This window comes from Electrophorus electricus, chromosome 11 (genome assembly GCF_041902795.1).
Source record: "Electrophorus electricus isolate QZ-2024a chromosome 11, ASM4190279v1, whole genome shotgun sequence".
Lineage (NCBI taxonomy): Eukaryota > Metazoa > Chordata > Actinopteri > Gymnotiformes > Gymnotidae > Electrophorus > Electrophorus electricus.
Window position 1 is genome coordinate 16317702 of NC_137507.1, and position 20405 is coordinate 16338106.

General features: G+C 40.9%; 2 protein-coding genes across 7 annotated transcripts; both read left to right on the forward strand.

Moving 5' to 3' along the window:
* Positions 1-298: 298 nt before the first annotated feature.
* slco1e1 (solute carrier organic anion transporter family, member 1E1) lies at positions 299-9340 on the forward strand. 5 transcript variants are annotated; one of them, XM_081723186.1, is made up of 16 exons: positions 302-621; positions 791-867; positions 1055-1148; positions 1291-1432; positions 1588-1720; positions 2007-2134; positions 2908-3060; positions 3481-3579; positions 3740-3970; positions 4271-4435; positions 6092-6365; positions 6557-6722; positions 7473-7657; positions 7843-7907; positions 8164-8281; positions 8897-9340. In XM_081723186.1, the coding sequence occupies exons 3-16, from the start codon at positions 1062-1064 to the stop codon at positions 9276-9278; spliced, it is 2328 nt and encodes a 775-aa protein (XP_081579312.1). In that variant the 5' UTR covers positions 302-621; positions 791-867; positions 1055-1061; the 3' UTR covers positions 9279-9340. The 5 variants fall into 5 exon arrangements, 4 of the variants coding, with proteins under 4 accessions (XP_081579312.1, XP_081579313.1, XP_026870371.3 ...); XM_027014570.3 differs by having other exon boundaries at positions 303-621; positions 6092-6287; XR_014125989.1 differs by lacking the exon at positions 7843-7907 and having other exon boundaries at positions 299-621; positions 8897-9033.
* Positions 9341-10312: 972 nt separating this feature from the next.
* LOC113580190 (solute carrier organic anion transporter family member 1C1-like) lies at positions 10313-19654 on the forward strand. 2 transcript variants are annotated; one of them, XM_081723806.1, is made up of 16 exons: positions 10329-10371; positions 10841-10916; positions 13104-13270; positions 13875-14016; positions 14400-14532; positions 14757-14863; positions 15163-15315; positions 15417-15515; positions 15727-15948; positions 16115-16279; positions 16514-16709; positions 16963-17128; positions 18004-18188; positions 18318-18382; positions 18486-18603; positions 18985-19654. In XM_081723806.1, exons 3-16 carry the CDS (start codon positions 13160-13162, stop codon positions 19208-19210), a joined length of 2088 nt encoding a protein of 695 aa, XP_081579932.1. In that variant the 5' UTR covers positions 10329-10371; positions 10841-10916; positions 13104-13159; the 3' UTR covers positions 19211-19654. The 2 variants fall into 2 exon arrangements, with proteins under 2 accessions (XP_026870377.2, XP_081579932.1); XM_027014576.3 differs by lacking the exon at positions 10841-10916 and having other exon boundaries at positions 10313-10371.
* The last annotated feature ends 751 nt before the right edge of the window (positions 19655-20405 follow it).

Sequence of the window (20405 nt, forward strand, 5' to 3'; positions counted from 1 at the left end):
TTCTGTCTTAGTGCTCGGACAGGACAAAAACACATACGATGCACACACATCAAAAAAAATAAAAGTAAAGTGTCAATGGATATAAACAAACCATGACAACACTGATGTGCAGTCTTTCTTGGGGTGAATGCAGCAGTCTTTTAGAAGTGCCTGTTGTGGTGTGGGGGTCCCCCTCGATCGGGCATGTGGCTAGAATCGAAATGCCCCGGAGGCCTTTGTGTGGGCTGTCTGTGTGCGACTGCAGCCAGAGGCTGGAGATATGAAAGGAAGCTGTTCTGAGGAAGGCCCACCCACCCCTGGGTTCCAGGATTTGGAGACACCTGATCCTTCTTAGCTCAGGCACCTTCACCTTGGCCTACTTTCACCACCCCTCCCCTCTCTCGTTCCCTTGCCCTCTCTCTTCCTGCCCCACCACATTCTCATTCTGTTTTTCAGCTCTTTCTTTCAGTTTGCTCAGCACTCTTTCTTTCAGTTTGCTCAGCATTACTGCCGAATTCTCCTCTTGGGCACCTGTTCAGCTCTTTCTTCAGGCTTCTTTATTTCCCCTGTCGGCAGATGAGTGGACGGCAGAGACTGGAAGAGGAGAATTTCTAGAGCTCGATCAGGAGGGATTAGAACCAAGTATGGAAACCCACTGACAAAGTTCTTTTTGTGTTCCTTGAGCTTCGACTTCTTGCTGAATCCAGCTCGCTCGCTTGCCCCTCTTTCTTCCCTGCAGCAACATAACACAAGGGAGAAGCTTTGCTTTTATTGTGTTCTTTTTTTTTGTTTGCGATTTTGTAAATGTTAGTGCTGAAAAGCTGATCCTTGCCTGGACCAGAGTTTGGAAGGTTTCTTCTTCTGTTTTAATCCTCACAGTATCATAAGGTGAGTATCATCCCTCTAAATTACATCTTGATGCAGCACCCACATTCACATTGTTCACGTGAAGACTTGTATGGTTGTCTCATCAGCAACCGATTGCACATATATGTCATTGAAGCTTGAACAGGCTGGTCAGCTATTTTTTATTAACAACTACCAAATAAAAACTTTATTTACCAACGGTTCCCAGGATCAGAATGACTGTCCCAACTATAGATGATAACACAACCGCAAATGGCCCTGACAAAAAGTCCACCAAAGACTCCTGCTGTTCTGCTTTTAAGGTGTGTGTGGGGGGGGTGTATGTGAGTGCATGTGTGTTTGATGTTTCTCATATACTTCAACATATACTTTAAAAATAAGTTAACTCCAGGCACTGTGCTGGCGCTTGATTGTCCCCTGCTTCTCTCTGTCTAAATCCCACAGATGTTTGTCATGTCCCTGTCTTTCGCCTACTTCTCCAAGGCTTTGGCTGGCACCTATATGAAGAGTTCCATCACTCAGATTGAACGGAGGTTTGACCTTCCTAGCTCTACTGTTGGCCTAATCGACGTCAGCTTTGAGATGGGTATGCAAATGCAGTGTGTGTGGACAGTGTGCTGCTTTCAAATCCACCATTTCTTTTTCACTAGAATCATGGCCAGCATGTTTTGAGACGTGTGTAATTTTCTGTCTGCTTCTGAGGTTCTGACTGCTGGTTCACCTAACATTGTTCTCTTGCAGGTAACTTGCTCTTTCTAGTTCTAGTAAGCCATTTTGGAGCCAATATGCACAGACCCAGGCTCATAGGCTCTGGCTGTTTTTTAATGGCGGTTGGCTCTGCTGTCACTGGTCTTCCACACTTCTTCATGGGACGGTATGTTTGCTTCACTACTGCAGTAGACCCTTTGCATGGCCATACATCATTTTGAATTCCACTGAATCTGGCTCTTGATAAACAAAGATAAATGATAGTTATGCCATGTAAAATGTACCAGGTACAGGAAAACACAAGATAGTACAGCAATGTGTGTTTCTCGCAGCACCTTAATTATAGTGTATGATGCAATAGTAAGGGGATGGTGAACACCCTTGAAGCTTCTTCACTGACTCATCAAAGAGCTAGGAATTTATTCTCTTCTTTGACTGTTTCATTCCTGCAGGTACAGGTATGAGACAGTGATAACAAGCTCTCTGAATGCCTCTGTAAATGTAGTTGCCTGCAGGGACATCATAATGCAAAGCAATTACTCGGATATATATTCAGAGCCATTGCAGAAAACCTACACAGGTATTATGCTCAAGTTACGGCTACACAGAAGTTCGGATTAAAATTCAAATATGCTGTTATTTATATGTTTACATTGGTAGAAACGTAATTAGCAGAAAACAATAAATCCTATAGTAGTAGTCTTAAAGGATATGTTTATAGGTTTTCAGTGTATAGTTTATTTTTAAACTGTTGTTTCCTGCCATCTGTAACAAAACATTAGAAACAGAAACTTACAGTTCCTTTGTATGGGGCTTACACACAGCCCAGTGGGGTGGTCATTTAAGCCTTGAAAAAAAAGCATAAACCCCCATATACCTCCTTTTCAAAAACAAGCAACTCAAAGTGAAGTTGACTGATTGTTTATTTTTGTTAAACTGGAATGTAAACAATGCAATATTATTTCCAGAATATGTTTTGAAAAATATAATATATAACAATATCACATTTGATTTTTTAAAAACTACTTTAAAAACATCCCAAATATAAGTCTTCCAAAGCACTAGCTGCATTAGGTTACTTCCTGTGAAATCTACTTCTAAAAGGTTTTTAAAAAACAAAATCAAAACTAGTGCTTCCTACTTCTGGACTTGTAGCAAACAAATTTGTGGAAATGTAAACTGAAGTCAAATAATCAAAGAAATGTGAAAAACATTTATTACTACTTGTTTCTGTTTTTCCCTAGTATAACATATTTTCTAGGTCAGCACAAAACCCAAGGTTTTCCTTTTAAGGGCAACAAGATTGGAACTTGACTGGATTATGAATTTAAACATAAGTGACTGTTATTGCAGGCTTGGACTGTGTGAAAGAACATGGCTCCAACATGTGGGTTTATGTGTTCCTGGGGAACGCCCTGCGGGGAATAGGAGAAACACCCGTCACACCTCTAGGGATCTCATACATTGATGACTTTGCAAAAGCAGAGAGCTCTGCATTTTACATAGGCAAGATATTTTTTAAAGACTTTTCTGATAATATTCTTATATGCAAGAGATGAATAAAAAAAATGGAATGAAAAGTGATGTTTTGAACGATTTAAAATTTAAAATAAATGCAACACTGCATTTTTTAAAATGCAGTTTTTTAATTGCTTAAGACATGAACTATGTTGTTATGAGTATTGTAAATTTCTCCTAGATGTAATTACTAATACATGATAACTATGTAAACTGTAAACAGAATGTAATTTGTGAAAAAAGTAATGGTTAGGATGGTTTTTGTTTTAGATTTAAAATTAAAAAACTAAGCCCTTGAAGCCATCACACACACAAATTAGTATTCATTTATTCATTATATTCAATCAAGACTTAACAAGTTTGAGATTTGACTGTGGTCTGTTTTTCTCTTACATTGGTCTCTAACAGCCTGCCTCCAGACAATCGCTTTGCTGGGGCCCATGTTTGGATACCTCCTTGGTTCCATGTGCGCCAAGCTGTATGTCGATATTGGATTTGTCAATGTTGGTAAGCATTCCACAAGACTCATTGATTCTGTTTCAGAGCTTTTGTGTATCTCTGAAAAATCCTTCCTGTCAGTATCACAGTACATCTGTTACAGGGTCCCTATTTATTGGGCCTGCAAATAGATTTATTCTGGATTGTTGTGACTGTGTTTCTTCTGTAGACGGTCTGGCCATCACTCCGAAGGATGCCCGTTGGGTGGGGGCCTGGTGGCTGGGTTTCTTCGTGTCAGCCACTGTCACACTACTGGCTGGCATTCCTTTCTGGTTCCTCCCCCGCTCATTACCCAAACAGGAAGCAGTACACAAGGACAACCCAGGCTTCTGTCATGGTGTCCAGGAGGCAGTGGCACATCCTGCAAGCCCGTCTATGAAACTGGCCGACATTGCGAAAGGCACTTCTTTTCCAACTTTATACAAATATGTTAAAAATGGCCTCTTTGGGGTTTTTTGTCCACAAGGGTCTAGTCAGTGTGTTCAATCGAGGCTACAAAAACCTTCAGAACTGTGTATCTTGTGGCTTTGGCTGTGTAAACAGGTGCAGTGTCTATCTTGGGTTCATAATAGACTTAAATGCCTACCCTGCATTTACAATGTGGCTTCACATGTCATTCTCTTGAGTTTGGGATGATAACAAATGTTATGAACAAACAATCTTTATGTGCATGACATCCAGGGGGCTTTCTGTTGTGCAGGTTTCTTGCCTTCGCTGAAGAGACTCTTGGGGACCCCTGCCTACTTCCTGCTGCTGTGTGGGAGTGTCCTGAAATTCAACTCACTGACTGGCCTGTTCACCTTCAAAGCCAAGTACATGGAGCAGCAGTTCGGCCAATCTGCCTCCAGAGCAAATTTCCTCCTTGGTGAGGTACTAGACATGGATTTCAAAGCCTATCTATAAGCCCAATGAGATTTAGCTTTATTATTCTGAATAATAAGGAGAATAAAAATGTTCACATTACAAATCAGTTTAAACCTCAGAAAAGCAACTATACCCCATTGAACTAAAATAAAGAATTGGAAAGCACACACAGTAATACTGGAATGTGAGGCCACCAGAAGAAACCAATGCATCATACTGGTATGCCTAGTTTAAATATATCGCTACTATGGTTTAAATTTGTAATACTTTTTTTCTATGTATTTAGATTAAAAAGTAATTTGTTTCGTTTTACTAAATGAGATGTGCCGCGTTTATTATATTGGTTATAATACAGGCTAAAATATAACAGCTAACTAAGCACGAACGAACTCAGATTCCGTTTTATTGAGTAAAACGCGCATATCATTATAATAACTATTAGTGAATAAATGAAGCATAAATAAAGTGGTAGAGAAAACTCGGCCATTTGAGAAAGTTTTGGGGACATGCGACCCAGCGTCAATTCGTGTGATATATCTTACAGTTATATCTGTAACGTTTGGTTTTAAAATGGTTTAAATCTATCTCAGCTAATCAGCTAACGTTTAACTTGGCTAGCTACTTAACACTACCTACCTAGATAATATTGAGATTATTAGTTTGTCTACAAACGATGATCACAGTCTTATTCTACACATACGAAATAGGCAAATTTCTTTTATAGTCGTAATTTTCCCTATTCTAATGAAAGCTAGCTGGCTAGCTAGGTTGATATAGTTAACTGGGTTAAGAGAGAAACACTGTTAGATAAAATGAATAAATGTGTCCATTCATACTAAATTACTGACCCCATATAGCAAAAATAACTCAATCCTAGCTAGGTTGGCTGTCTACCATCGCATTTTTCCATCGGCTAGTCGTTTGGACAACTGCAACAAAATAATAATCCTAACCTAACCTAGGTTTAGCTAGGATAACCGCAAAAGCAGATCTTTTCGCATTTTCTACCAAATAAATAAGATAACCATACTAAACTGTTAAACTAATCATATGTAGTTGGGAAAGTGGATAATGTCATTTTTTAAAACTGTGAATGAACGAGGTATATTGAAAATAACCGGCCTTCCAACACGGTAGATTAGCTAGCTATCAGACCCATATTAATCAAGATAGCAGTCCAGGAGTTTAGTAGCTGTACCCAATAAAAACCCCTTTGTTTTGCCATGTATCAGTTAATGGACAATTAGCGGGTTCCCAGCCATACAAACTTTATAGTGACTTACCTTTATTGTACAAAGTTTTCACTATTCTTTTATTGTTTATTTAAAACGATTAGATTTTTTTTTTGCTCACATCCTAGTCTCTTATTTATCATTTACAATGCTCAGGTATATATGTCTCTATTTGAAACGTATCAGTTTGTGTTCTTTTCTGACACTGATCATTCCCTCTGCCACTCAATTCTCAGTGATCGACAACACAAAACAGGTCGTCCTATCTCTGCGTTAGGAGGTAGTCCACATCCCAGGAGTAGTTTACTAAGTGACCTTCCCGACACCTTCATCCTCTGGCTCCACAAACGTTCTACAACCAAAAGCCTCTGAGCTACGTCAGTGATGTTCGCTGAAACTAAAGCTCTTGTGCTCCGTGCCCAAAGGTGTGCTGAACCTGCCTGTGATCTCAGTGGGGATATTCCTTGGCGGATTGCTGATGAAGAGGTACAGGCTGAGTGTGGTGTCGGGAGCCAAGTTCTCATTCCTCACCTCCTTCTCAGCGTACCTCCTCCTGCTTCTGCAGTTCGGCACCAAGTGTGACAACCCGCGGCTGGCTGGCCTCACCGTCTCCTATAACGGGTGCTGTGTCAAGTACTCTTTGGTTAGCAGAACCATCCCCCAGTCCGGTTCTGGTAGAGAAAGGATGAAATTAGCTTGGTACTTATATGCTTAAGTATCCCATCTATATATAATTTAATTATCACTTAATTTCCTTTCAGATGAAAAACGAACTACTGAAGTAAATGTATTGAGCACCCTGATGCAAAACCAAACACCACTGAATGGAAGGAAATCTTTGCATATGTTTCATGTCAGTAACATATGTAACTACTAACTCTTACCCCCAGGACCCCTCAGATTTCTTATGAAGAGCGAACGCTGTTCTCCCAGTGTAACCTGGGCTGTGTATGCTCTGCAGCTGAATGGGAGCCAGTGTGCTCTGACAATGGCATCACATACTTGTCTCCGTGTCTGGCGGGATGTACGAGCTCCACTGGCTATGGCAAAAACACGGTAATGACCTAGACAAGTGGTGAAGACAAATGTGTGACTCAACTCACAATGTTCTCCTCCAAATAATTTTTTTATTTTTTTTATTTTTTACCCGTTACCATTAGCATGGGAAGTGCGGTGTTGTCAATGCTGTAAGCCCCCTTGTGGAGGTAGCAGGCTATAACATCTTACACTCAGCAGTAATAGTAATCTTTAAAAAAAATTAACCAAAAAATGTAAAAACATACATTCCATGAAGAATAGATTTAAACAGAGGTGCAGGGATGTGTGGAAAAATATATTTAAATCATTGAAATTATTTGTTGAGACTCCTCAACCACCAGGAAGCTGCATCCACACAGGCAAGCAACAACAACCAAAAGTGAATTTCAGATTTTTCAACAACATTAAGCAACATTAACGTTTCCAAAAAACAAATGTTATTAGTAGTTTTAATGTTTGTAATGAGTACTGTAGGCCTTCCTGTTTTGTTTAGGTGTAGGTTTTGGCTGCCAGCCTAGTGAGTGTGATGCGCATCAAAAAAAGAATGACATTTTACATCAATTTGGTACCATCTCTTACTAAAAAAAAACCCCATACAGCTGCCTGTTACTTTACTTCAGTTGTGTAACTAACACATTCTTGGTTATTTTCATGCCTAAAGATGAAAGCTTAAATTTGTTATTATTTTGGTGGCCCAAAGAGACATAGTCCCTGTAAAAGGGAAAAAGCCTTTTTTCTTTTTTTCTCCCCACCCTTTGTCTTCGTCAGGTCTTCCACAACTGCAGTTGTGTGTTGACCCCCTCACCAGTAGAGGGCCGCACCTCTGTGTCTCTTGGTCAGTGTCCTCGCGGGCCTCAGTGCAGCCGGACCTTCACCTCCTACATGGCTGTGTCTGTCCTCAGTTCCTTCATTAATTCACTGGGGGTAACGCCTGCATACATGGTCATTATACGGTCAGTAATCATCTCTGGCTGCACAATATATATATATATATATATATATATATATATATATATATATATATATATATATAATCATATATAATGTTATTAGGAGTCTCACCCTTAGACTTATAAAATTAAAGTACTGTAGCCATCTTGCATAACCCAAAAAAGCCTGTGGATGGGATATCTTGCAGGTGTATTAACCCTGAACTGAAGGCACTGGCACTGGGGATTCAGACTCTAGTGATAAGAACTCTAGGTAAAGAAATCTCAAAAGAAATATTTTTGCTGTACATTGATATAAACATAAGCCCTCAAAATAGCTGAAAAGGAAATCACACTAAATATGTGATACTTACAGAACAGCAGAAGTGAGAGGCCTTAATTAGAATCATTGCTAGCTTTTATCTTTTTTTTTTTTCAAGCCATGTTAGCAGTTTAGTTAAAATATTCCTTTAATGCATAGGCTGTACAGTTTGTGTGATGTTATTTGTTGTGACCTTTCTGGTCTGTAGGAGGCATTCCAGCTCCGGTGTATTTTGGTGCTCTAATTGACTCCACCTGTTTGAAATGGGGCATGAAAAAGTGTGGCGGACGAGGGGCCTGCCGCATATACGACTCAGATATGTACAGGTGTGCTGTGTTAATGAAAACTAACGTTCTAGTAGAGTTAGCTTGTGGTAATTGAATTCATACCTAATTGTTTTATAAGTGCTTAATTTTCCCCAAATTAATTTCTTTATGTTTCCAATGACATAATAACCCTCTGGATATTCAATCTATTTTCATTGTAGTTATTAGTTTAAAATTTGAACAATAAGTTGAAGTTTGGATGGAAATTGCCCCTTTAATCAAATATCAATCATTATAAACTGATATTTCTTGAGTTTATTGAACATTTTGGTAAAGCAGTCTTACTGAAAACAGTGAAATACATTGACAGAGTAAAGCTAGACTAGCTTGCATTTTTGTTATTATTGCTTATGCTATGTTTTTTATTATCATTTATACTCTCAGCTAGAAAGTCACATGTAACATTCATTAGATGATGCGAGATGCTTAACTATATTTTGGCTCTCTTGAAATGGCTTCAAACCATGGTCAAAGGGTTGAAGGCTTAGTTAAGTAATTTTAGTAACCTATATACTTGTATTATTGCTGCAGGAGAGCAGCTTGTCTATTATGATTTCCCAGTGCCAATCTTTCAGTGTAAGCCATGCGGAGTGACTTTGCTCTCTTTCTCCCCAGAGTGATCTTTCTGGGCTTGGTCACGTGTTTGAGTGGATGCTCTTATTTCTTCGCCATTGCTGTCATTGTGCTTTTGAGGAAACAGTTCCGCAAAGAAGACATCAAGTCCCTCCAGAAGACCAAACGGGATGAGTTTGAGCTTCAGTTCCCAAAAGGGCAGCCTGATGGGTGGTCAGAAGCCTGTCCTGCTCCCTTAGGCCAGTGGGAGGGGGAAGCTGACATAACATGTTCTCAGATGCCCAAGGGGTGCCCATCAGCTGAGTGGGATCAGAAAGGGGAAAGCACGTTTGAGCAGGTTCATGGGCAAGAGAAGAGTGGACAGCAACTCAGAAGTTACCTTCACAGGACAGCCGGACCAGAGACACTGGGTCCACAGGGCTAACGGGAGTTTGCTGTAGCAACACTATCTCTCACTAGACGTTTACGTTCTACAATAAAGAGACGATGAATAACCATGTGGTCTTTCTTCATTCGAATGACCTTCATTTGTCACAGTTCACATATGGGAAGGATGTCTGGGAATTGATGGCACTAGTTATCTTTTTAATTTTGTTACATCAGAACACACTACAATCAGCAGCTGCATTATTTCTGAAAGCATCTCATGTTTTATGCTGCCCTCAGGGTTAATTCACATTCTAAATTTAACAAATTAATTTTGTGTCAATAACTGCTCAGGTTCATTCCAGTGTGTGGGTGCCTGAGCACTGTTAGCCATGCATTTTTATGTGACAGGGAATTAGAAGCATGACCTTGACTGGAGTTATAAGCTGGCATAATGGAGAGGAAGCATCCATTAGCACAAGTACCCATCTCATTATCAGGTGGCTCACAGTTATGTTAGTTTTGACTGGCTTGCAAGTGATATTCCCATTGGCAAATCAAACAGTAAAAGAAAAGGCTGAAGTGTTCTGAACGGTTCGTCTTCACACCACACCACAGGCCTACTCAAATTCTCATCGCTTGGTGGCAAGGAGGTAATTTTAGGTAAAGCAAAATGCAATGACACTTACAAAAAGGCTTATGTGGAGCACATATGTTTTGCTAACTTTTTTTTTGAGGTTTGAATTCCAGACTTTAGAATACCCTCAAACTCTTTTACACTTGGCTGTCATAGATAGCCACACGTATGTGCATCAGATGAATACGCTGAATTACAATAAACCCTTATGAGTAACTAAAAGCTATGGCATTTGGTATTTAACATCCCTTAATGACACAGCAGTCTTTTCTGCTTAATGAAATTTGGTGTGGGCCAGTGAGTTCACCAAAAACCCCAAATAAGCAAGAAGGCAACGTAAGGGCTTCTGACTGGATGAGACGAAAGGAGGATTGATCAATGCTGTCTAATGATTAATGGGAGGAACACCTGTCTGATGACTCTGGGTAATTTCAGAGAAACCTGGTGCAACAATCTTTCACTCTCTTCAACATGAGCATTCTGTACACAGATATTCGGTGGACACTAGCAGAATGTGAGTAGTTCTACTTCATTTATAACAGCAATAATAAAAATATTTTTAGTTATACAGCACTATTACTTTTCAAATTGGGCCCTAAATTTAAAAAAAATAACAATAATATATAGACACCCCCCCCAACCAAAACAACAAAACACCACTCTGTACAAGCCAGGCTGAAAGGGATGATTTTAAAGCATTCAAAAGCTATAAAGCATGCAAGCAAGATATCTTCTAGATAACACTATTCTAGTGTTTAGGAGTTATATAAGATAAACCTGCAGTATGCTTTCCTCAGCTAAGCAAAGTGACTATAAAAGAAAAGACTATAACACTTCATAAAGGTTAAAAAGTTATGATGGCACTAACTCATTAAGGTTTTTGAACATTATAAACAAAACTTTGCAGTAAATGCAGAGCATATCAGGACGGCAGTTGTATGTGAATAAAACTATGGTAATGTGCTTTGGCTTTCTTTTTCAAGTAAGGACACGGACTGTCTTTTCTGAACTATCCAAAGCTTACTTGGAGACAGCAGTGCTACTAGCCAGCAACATGTGGTAGTACATTCTTTCATAACCTATAAGTATTATCTGATCTGTGACATGCAGCCTTTATATATATAATATAAATATAAAATTGCATGTGTGTGTATTTGGATATATTTTGTACGTTATATGCAGTTTGAGTCCTACATGTGGTTTTGCATGGGACTCAACTGATAGCAGTGTGGTGGGCTATGCCAGCTTTCTTAACTGCAGCATTCCTGAGGTTGAAATCATCAATCTTATTTTGACAAGCCTTAATCTTCCACATCAATAATTATCAGAAGCTAGAAAAGGGACATTTCTGGTTATCTAAGCTTATTTGTCTATCACGCTGTCCTAATGGCACCATTATCGATGTGTTTAAAATGCATCTGTAACCTGTGGAAGGGAGATCATTAAAGCATGCAGAATCAAAGCCAACACATACGATTTTGTAGAAATTAGCGAATCAACAGACTTTCAATGAATGAATTTTTCTGATATTGGAGTCATTTGCAGGAAGACGTGCTATAATTCTAAGCAAGAAACAGCCGTAGGCAATTTGCAGACTTGGCAGAAGTGACGCATTCCATCATCCACTCAATCAAAAGGGATGGAGGTCAAATGGCTACAGGTGGAAACTAATTATTGGTAGACCTGTCGGAATATCAACCTTATTATCCAGCCTTGCATTTCTTGGACAATAATAAGATCGCAATAAATCCGCCTGTCATGTCATGTCTTATTCTTGTGGCCAAAGTCATTCCCACTCCCGAATGATCTCATCTCATCTCCATGCCTTAATTCGTGGATACGCCTTAATTTTATTAAGAAGGTATGTGAGGAGGATCTGTGGAACAAAAAGAAATCGTACAACTGCAAAGGGCGTAATGGATCCAAAGCGCTCCCAGGGTAGGAACGGGACGCACTGTACGCATTTTAAACGTAGTCACCCTAATTATTAATTATTTTAATTATGCATAATTTAAAAAAACAAAACAAAACTGTAAAGGTTCTTGCCTATAGCACGATACCCATGTTTCATATCAAAATGTTCAGACCAATCTCAGCTCTCTTCCTAATGAGGCATCATCTGACCTAGAGCACTGCATAAAGAAATATAGCCATAAAGCTGAACACATGAGGTCCAATTTGAGAAATGTCATATTTAATGTGAAAACGTATATAGTGTATACACACGTGTGTATTATACTAGCTTACTTTCTCACACAAAACTTTTAACAAAGTAAACTTTTACCAAGGGACGGTCAATGTTGTCAAATAAGTCATGACAAGTGTATTGGAAATCAGTATCACGAATTTTGCACAAACATTTAGCTCGCTAGTTAGCTAGCCAGTAGCAGACATCGGGCCTAAATGTGACAGTAGCTATCTAAATCCACTATTATAGCGATATTGTAAAATAACATTTAATTTAGCCATCGATCTCTCTTTATTTTCGTATTCTTCAGAAATGAATCACACATTTTAGCTGGCTAGATTAAACCAGGAGGGAACTGTTTCCGACGTGAAGGGTAAATCCTTGTTGACTTTATGGTTGTTTATTGGTTAGTTCCACACAGATTGACAGACAAATTGATCAATCACACGCAGCGAAAGGATGGCTAAGGCCTGAGTGACGCACGAACAGGAGAATCATTAAAGCAGGCTACTGTGCTAATACTGTTATATTGGGACAACATTCATGACAGCTGTTCATTCAGTTACAACCGGGGGGGAGTGAGTGATTCTTGTGAATTTTTAATGTAGAAATTGCCATTTTTTTAATTTTTTTTTAATTTTTTTTTTTGTAACTGTAATGGAATGCCGTTACCTTGTTTGTGTATCCTGATTGTCCTGTTCGTGTATTCCATTACATGTATTCTGTTACAATCAAACACTTCCTAAAATAGGAACTTTATAGGCACTAATGCTCTTTTTGTAAGTTCAGAATAGTGTACATAATTTAAGTAACTTATATATGCACACACTTTTTTTTTTTTTTTTTGCCTTTTAATATCTTTCCAGTTTTGGAAAGACTGTCATCTATTTGGGAATCGTTAATGGGTTAATCCACTGCTATAATCTGCTATGCTTTTTCACGTGAGGAACAAGGTGACCAAGATTTCTCTTTGGTTTCTGTGCTCAGCTTCTTTTTGCAGGCACATTTCAAAACTATCGATTTGCTCTCCCAAGCTGACGCTTTTTGCCTCTCCTTAGCCTGCTAAGTTCATCTAGTGACCTTTGCACCAAGTTCATCTAGTGGTCTGTGCACCATGACTTTGGAGGCCAGGCCAGAGGGCTTCAGTGAGCCTGCTCCATTGGACAAAACGGCTTGTGACCCCAAAGCCAGCTGCGTAGTCACGTGCTGTTCACCCAGTCTAAAGGTATGAGTCCCAAGCCCCCACTGAAGAATATTTTGACATGACACATTTGGTTTAGACACTGAATAATGGCTAATAGTACATAAATTGGTAAGATGATAACATTGTAGAAAACATTGTCTTGTGTACATGTATTCTAGAGTGTGCTTGGACATGGATGAACTTTATGGAACACACTTGTTCAGTCCTTCAGCTAATGGTATATCTGTATTGTACTGAATATGGATCTGGTGTTTGGAACATTAGGAAAGGGAATACACTCCAATGAACTCAGCAACTGAAGTTCCATGTACCCACGCTACTATTTAGCAGGAGGCCTGATCTCAATTTTAGTAAATTGGGTCTTGCTCTCATCACTGTAACAGAAGACATTTATTATGACGTTACTCTTCGCTTTGAATCATTTGGATTTTCCCCATAAACACACACCAAGTCCCAACACACTTGGTTTCTGATATTGCATTCACCTACTGCAAATGTTGCATACATTGTGTGAGCTGCAGTGGGCTTTTCCTTACAAACACCAAAATATAATCAACCAATATTGGTCAGTTTAATTTGTCCCCCTGCCTTTTATTTATTTATTATTTTTTTGGGGGGAGGCTAGATGTTCATCGGTGTTCTTGCCTTCTCCTTTTTGTCGAAATCCCTGAGTGGAAGTTACACCAAAAGCACCATCACTCAGATCGAGAGGCGGTTTGAGATCTCTAGCTCTGTTGTCGGCACCATCGATGGCAGCTTTGAAATGGGTGAGTGAGCCATCCGGACTGCAGTGCAGCAGACTGTCCTTTGGAGGGTGCTGTTTACTCAGAGGAGGTCATATATTGCTGATTCTCTGGCAAGTGCAGTACGTGTCCTATCTAAGCACTGCTTGGAGTTTGAATAAACCATTTTATATTTATTCAGGAAACATGAATCAATAAAAATGAGAATAAAGTTAATTGACTGACACAAACTGACATCCAGCAAAATTTCACCTTAACAGCTGTACTGCCAGTGAGTCTCACTACCCAAGGGTCTCTAACATTTAGTCTCGTCCATGGTAGCTGTAATGCTCAACAGGCAGTGCACGTTTCACTCTGTTAAATGGCACACGCTCCCTGAATGCCTAAAGTCCTGTCTGGGTTTGTAGGTAACCTGCTGGTGATCACCTTCGTGAGCTACTTCGGCGCGAAGTTCCACCGGCCCAGGATCATCGGAGCGGGCCTGCTCCTGATGGGCATGGGTACTTTGCTCATGGCTCTGCCTCACTTCCTCATGGGCCGGTGAGTCATACTGCTGCCGCACACAGAAGCGCGCTATGCGTTTACAAACCGACAACGGGGGAGTAGTCGTTATTTAGGTTATTTTGCAGTCAAATCCTATAGCAACCCATGGAAATAAGGGCCTGGGTTGTTGATGTTGTGGGATGTCAATGAACAGCTGTAAAATAAGCCTGGGTGTATTGATGGGGTGTGTGTGTGTGTGTGTGTCTGTGTCTGTCTGGCAGATATAACTATGAGACAGTTGCCTCTTATTCTAAAGATGCTGACAATTTCACAGTGACTTCCCCATGCTCGTCTACCAGTCAAAATGTTATGCAACAGCATCTTCCTGGTAACTACTTTTTGTGTATAGATTTGGCTGGGGGCCTGTTGTTGCTAAGCAAATAGGTTGTTGTTAATATCACCTTATAAAGCAGAGTTTACAGAAAAATCGTTTTACAGACACATTCTCTTTATTTTTTTTAATGATAGAGCACAATGATTTAAAACTAATTGATGAAGGCATAGAATAAGTAATGGATAAACATGGGGAAAGCTATATTAAAGAAATGCCTCTGGAGGTTCTCTACATGTGCACTACATGTTGGTAGCTTTTCCCTGTGCGCATTTAATCTGTTCTGTGGTGTTCAGGGTGTCGGGAGGGTGAGGAAAACGGCTCTCCTACGTGGATTCTTGTCATGTTCGGGAACGTCATCCGTGGGATAGGAGAAGCCACAGTTGGCCCTCTCGGTGTGTCCTTCATCGATGACTTTGCCAGACCAGAGAACTCTGCTTTCTACATTGGTGAGAAACGAGAAGCTACTTAGTACTACTATAGAGTTAGTAAAATAGATGTGCACTGTGTTGAATGGATTGTCTCACCAATGGTCTCATTGTCTGCTCAGGATGCCTCCACACCATTGCAGTGATCGGGCCGCTGCTTGGCTACTCACTTGGCTCTATTTGCGCAAATATCTATGTGGACTTTGGTTTTGTGAACCTTGGTGAGATGTATGACTTAAGATTTTTTGCATTTATAGCTGGTGGACTCATTTCAAGCAATGATGAGAAATGAATGTTGAAAAAGAATGAGAAATGTGCTCTTGCTAAAAATACCAATTTGTGAATTTTTGAAGTACTTTGGTGTGTGTGTGTGTGTGTGTGTGTGTGTGTGTGTGTGTGTGCATGCATGCGTGCGCATGTTCTCCTCATTAGATAATGTGGCCATCACTCCTCAGGACTCCCGCTGGGTAGGTGCCTGGTGGTTGGGCTTCATAGTAGCTGGCATTCTTTCGCTGCTCTCTGCAGTGCCTTTCTGGTTCCTGCCTAGAGCCTTACCTGAAGCTGGCCAGGCGGTGGGGCCAGGGGCCCACTCGCAGCAGCTGCATCACTCCTGTACGGAGGAAGGCCCGGTCAGCTTTTCGGAGGTAGCAAAGGGTAAGACTTTTCACTGGCAGCCATGATTTGAGTATGAGCAGTACAGCATACAACAAAATTAGCCTAAGTTGGCACATTCTGTCATACTTTCAATAAAGTATGTTTATAGAAGTCCAATATTAAATTAGGCATAAATTTTGCTCTAAACCTGTTTCCTCTGCTTTAGATTTTGTGCCATCACTGAAGCGGCTGCTGTCCAATAGGATCTACATCCTCTATTTGATCTCCCATGTTGCCATATTCAATGCGTTTGTCATTATTGTCACGTATACACCAAAGTACGTTGAACAGCACTTCGGACAAAGTGCATCCAGGGCCAATGTCCTTTTAGGTAACGGCACCAATGATGCTTTCTGCCCAATGCTGTTCTTCATGCCTGTATCCTAAACAAATGATGCCATGATCTTAAAATCATGCACCATAAACATGACAGCTGCTAAACAAACAAACAATTACATTTTAAGGGTTCATTGTGTTTGTGTATGTATGTGAATGAGTGATCTCGTGTGCGTGTGTGTGTGTGTGTGTGTGTGTGTGTGTGTGTGTGTGTGTGTGCTATGTGCAGGGGTGACCACCATTCCTGCCACATGTGTGGGCATCTTCCTGAGTGGCTTGATCATGAAGCGGTTCAAGCTGGGCATGCTGGGTGCTGCCAGGCTGGGCTTGCTCACCTCTGTCGCTGGCTTTCTCTGCAGCATGCCATACTTCGCCCTCAGCTGCCCCAACACCGACATGGCTGGCATCACCGTGCCTTACCAAGGGTACCTTCCCCTCTACTCCATACACCAGATCTCTTCAGAAATGAGTTTTGTTTTCTTAGATTTAATCCCTGGTAAGATTTTCAAGTGGGCACGTTCTATTTCTCAAACGTTTGTACAATATGAACAAGTCTTATATAAAATGACTTCTGTGAGATGAAATATCTGCATAAACAATTTGAAACTATAGAATCAGTATTTGTAAAATGGTCAAACTGCATGACTGCGGTAACCACCTTTGGTGGTTCTATTTTAGACCTGTGCACATGAGGGAGGTGGAGGGTGGTGTGCTGTCCTCCTGCAATACAGAGTGTGGCTGTCCCATGAACCAATGGGACCCCGTGTGTGGCCAGAATGGGGTGTCCTATGTTTCGGCCTGCTACGCTGGCTGCAATTCCACCCATGGGTTGGGCAGGAACATGGTGAGCCTGGCCCTTACACAGACTAATCCAGTCTATTAAAATGAGACGCGCACAACTGTGCAAACTTCATTAAACTCACATTTTTGAAATGAGCAAAACAGCATATTTTCAGTTTTGTGGGTCTGACTTGATGAATATGCAATTTGCATAATCCTGTATAATACTGGTGGTTTTAAATATGTTAAATTAACACCCTTACCATGACTTACCAAAACTAAAAGCAGTTTTATAATGGAGATTGCATGTGTATATTAGTAAAAGACAGGTACTAATGTCTTGTAAATTTTGGGTGTGCTGAGACTGAGAAAGGGAGATATGATGTCAAGAAGCTAAAATAATAAATACTTTTAGCTTGTCTTGCAGTGCCATTTTGGTTTTGTGAATTTTTTCTTTTACTCTTCTTCTGTGCCTATCTTTACTTCTTCAGTTGTTCTTTCTGTTTATATCGATTTGTTTTAAACCCTGTATCCTTAAATATACGTATTTGTCTGTTCGACCTACCCCTCTCATTCTGGCATCTTAAAATTCCGTTTAGTGTCAGTTTAATTTCAGGTACATCTAATTGAGATCCAAACTCAGTCACTATCAGAAACATTACAGAATAAGCACACACAAAAATCCTCATTTCAATACTCGCAAATTATATAATTCAGCATTTTCTTTAAGTCTTTTGCAAAACACCATCTAACTAAAAATTCAATTTATTAGACTGTCCATGCAAATATCACTTTATTTATTTGATACCCTAGTAAATCGGGGCCTGAGAGTAATCGAGTGACCTAGAACAGACTCCAGTCATGCGCTGTGTGTGTGTCGAGCTGTCACCATAAACCCATTTTCTCCTGAGCCGTGTGTGTGTGTGGTGTCGTCTCCAGACCTTCCATGGTTGCAGGTGTGTGCAGACCTGGGGAATGAGTGATGGCAACTCCTCGGCAGTGCTGGGCCAGTGCCCGCGACACAGCAGCTGCTCCAGAATGTTTTACGTCTACCTGGTGCTGCAAGCGCTCAGCTTCTTCTTCTACTGCCTGGGCAGCGTGTGCACCTTCATCATTTGCCTGAGGTGATGCCCCCACGCTGATGCTTCTGGTTTTTAGGCAGTAAATTTGATTTGGCATAGAGCTTGGTTCATCATAAGAGCACGCACAAGTCTCATCCGAGTGGCTTTGTCTCATCTTTTGTCTGCGTGCAGGAGTGTACAGCCAGAGCTGAAGTCCCTGTCCACAGGTGTATTTATGCTGGTACTCAGAGTCTTGGGTAACACAACCTGCCACACGACCCAGTCAACCAGACCATCTCTGCAGACTGTCTGATAACCTAATTATCGGTTGGTTGTTGACTCCCGTGCGTTTCTCTTCAGGAGGGATTCCTGCCCCCATCTATTTCGGGGCTCTGATCGATTCCACCTGCCTTAAATGGGGAACTCGGCGGTGCGGAGGAAGAGGGGCATGTAGGATGTACGACACGCAGACCTTCCGGTGGGGACTCTCACTCATCCCCTAAACATTGTTACTATGTGCAATAATGTTCCCAGGATGCAGTTAACACTTGCCGTCCCTTCGCTGCCAAACCATTTCATTGTGAGTTATACTGTGTATGACTATGTATGTGACAAATTAACCAAACTTGAACTTGCTACATGTGCTGCCTCATGTTCAGGGAGCACCAAAGCAGGCACTAAATGGTGGGCAAACACTGGGCAGTATGGGGACGTTCTAGTGACTGGCCTGGGAAACAGTAAAGCGGGATACAGTAGTTGCTTACTTATGAGCTATAACCAGGCAGCTAACTGGTGCTGGATAAAGACCGTCCAGGTGACTTGGCTGACCCACACTGACCTACAGTTGCCCTTTGCTCAGGTTCCTGTTCCTGGGTTTGATCAGCTGCCTGCGGCTGTGTGGCTACGCCGTCTTCTGGCTGATGGTTGTCAGCATAAAGGCAAAGGTACAGCGAGAGCAGCGTGCCACCGCTGAGGTGGAACTTGAGAAGGGCGTGGGGGCCGCCGTGGAGGCTGGCGCCCTGCTCAAAGACAGCTTGGCCACGGAGAAATGTGGCGCTCTGAAGCCGGTGACGGAGTCGGTGTGACAACGCAACTTTACGGTCACCGAGATTTAAAATATGAGAGGAGTAAGGGTTGGCATGGGTGTCGTCATGGGTAAAAGCCAGCACTGATGATTTGACTAACTGTGCAATACAGAGTTATAATTTAAAATGCAAGGGTGGACATTATGTGCAACATTATTTTATTACATTGACTTTTATTGTTTAGAAGGACAGTCCAGTTGTTTCATTTTATGTCTGTGCTGTAAAATCCATTTGTTTGGTATAATTCTCTTCTATTTTAGGCCTTTCTTTTAGCTTCATATGTGATATTTTTACTGCTAACAAAGCTCTAATCTCTAATTTGTCATGTGTAATACTATCACAGATGCATATTCCCATTGTATGTATGATGTAATCTACATATAGATAAGGATTATAAGAATTTTTACTGGAAAGTGTGGAGATGCAATAAATAACTTTTTGGTAAGGGAGATGTTGTTGCATGCAGTTTCTTCAAATGTCTTTGTTCTGTTCAGTGAACTGCAGTTCATTACAAAGCTTTCCCAGGCCCAGTGCAAGGTGTAAGAAGGTAAATGTAGTACTAATGAGTCCAGAGTAAAGTTTGAATGACGGAAATGCTACCCCCTTCTCTCTCGCTCTTTCTTTCCATTCTCCTATGAGTCATCGTTTTCCCCTCTCCCGCAAAACAGTAGCGGTGAATTCCTAACAGAGTGGAACATCATGGTGTATGTGTCAGTTGGTTGCAGTTAATGATTTGAGACTGGAGAGATGTGGTTGGCTCCCATCAAAACGGAGTGTATCTAGTGGCTTTCCTCCACCAGGTACTGCAGGTCACCTCCAACAGATACCTTTTTTTTCAGTGAGGCAGACATTTTAACACTGCCTGTGAATTGTTTTATCACGTCAAATAGCATGTGTAGTTAGGAGGGAGGTTTGTGCCTAGATGTATGTAGACGTAATGGCACTCTCTTGGACTTGCATAGATGTACTCCACATTCACCAGGACTGTTCACTTCAACTTGGTGCACAACACTTTTTATGCCACTTCCGCTAAATTCTGAGTCATCCCATGCTCTCTGTAAAACCGTGGAACATGCTTTAATGCGGAGTATATAACAATGCAGCTGTGTTGCGCTGAAACCAAACGCTGATGGGGAAGACCACAGGGAACTTGCAAAAGCTCCCCCAACTGCAGAGATACATTTGAAAACCACCT

Excerpts from the sequence above, each read along its gene's own strand:
- slco1e1 (XM_081723187.1), top strand. The coding sequence starts at position 1,062 with ATGACTGTCCCAACTATAGATGATAACACAACCGCAAATGGCCCTGAC. Across the intron at positions 1,149-1,290 it reads CCTGCTGTTCTGCTTTTAAG|ATGTTTGTCATGTCCCTGTC; the intron begins GTGTGTGTGGGG and ends TAAATCCCACAG. Across the intron at positions 2,135-2,907 it reads ATTGCAGAAAACCTACACAG|GCTTGGACTGTGTGAAAGAA; the intron begins GTATTATGCTCA and ends CTGTTATTGCAG.
- LOC113580190 (XM_027014576.3), top strand. The coding sequence starts at position 13,160 with ATGACTTTGGAGGCCAGGCCAGAGGGCTTCAGTGAGCCTGCTCCATTG. Across the intron at positions 14,017-14,399 it reads CGATGGCAGCTTTGAAATGG|GTAACCTGCTGGTGATCACC; the intron begins GTGAGTGAGCCA and ends CTGGGTTTGTAG. Across the intron at positions 15,316-15,416 it reads GAACTCTGCTTTCTACATTG|GATGCCTCCACACCATTGCA; the intron begins GTGAGAAACGAG and ends TTGTCTGCTCAG.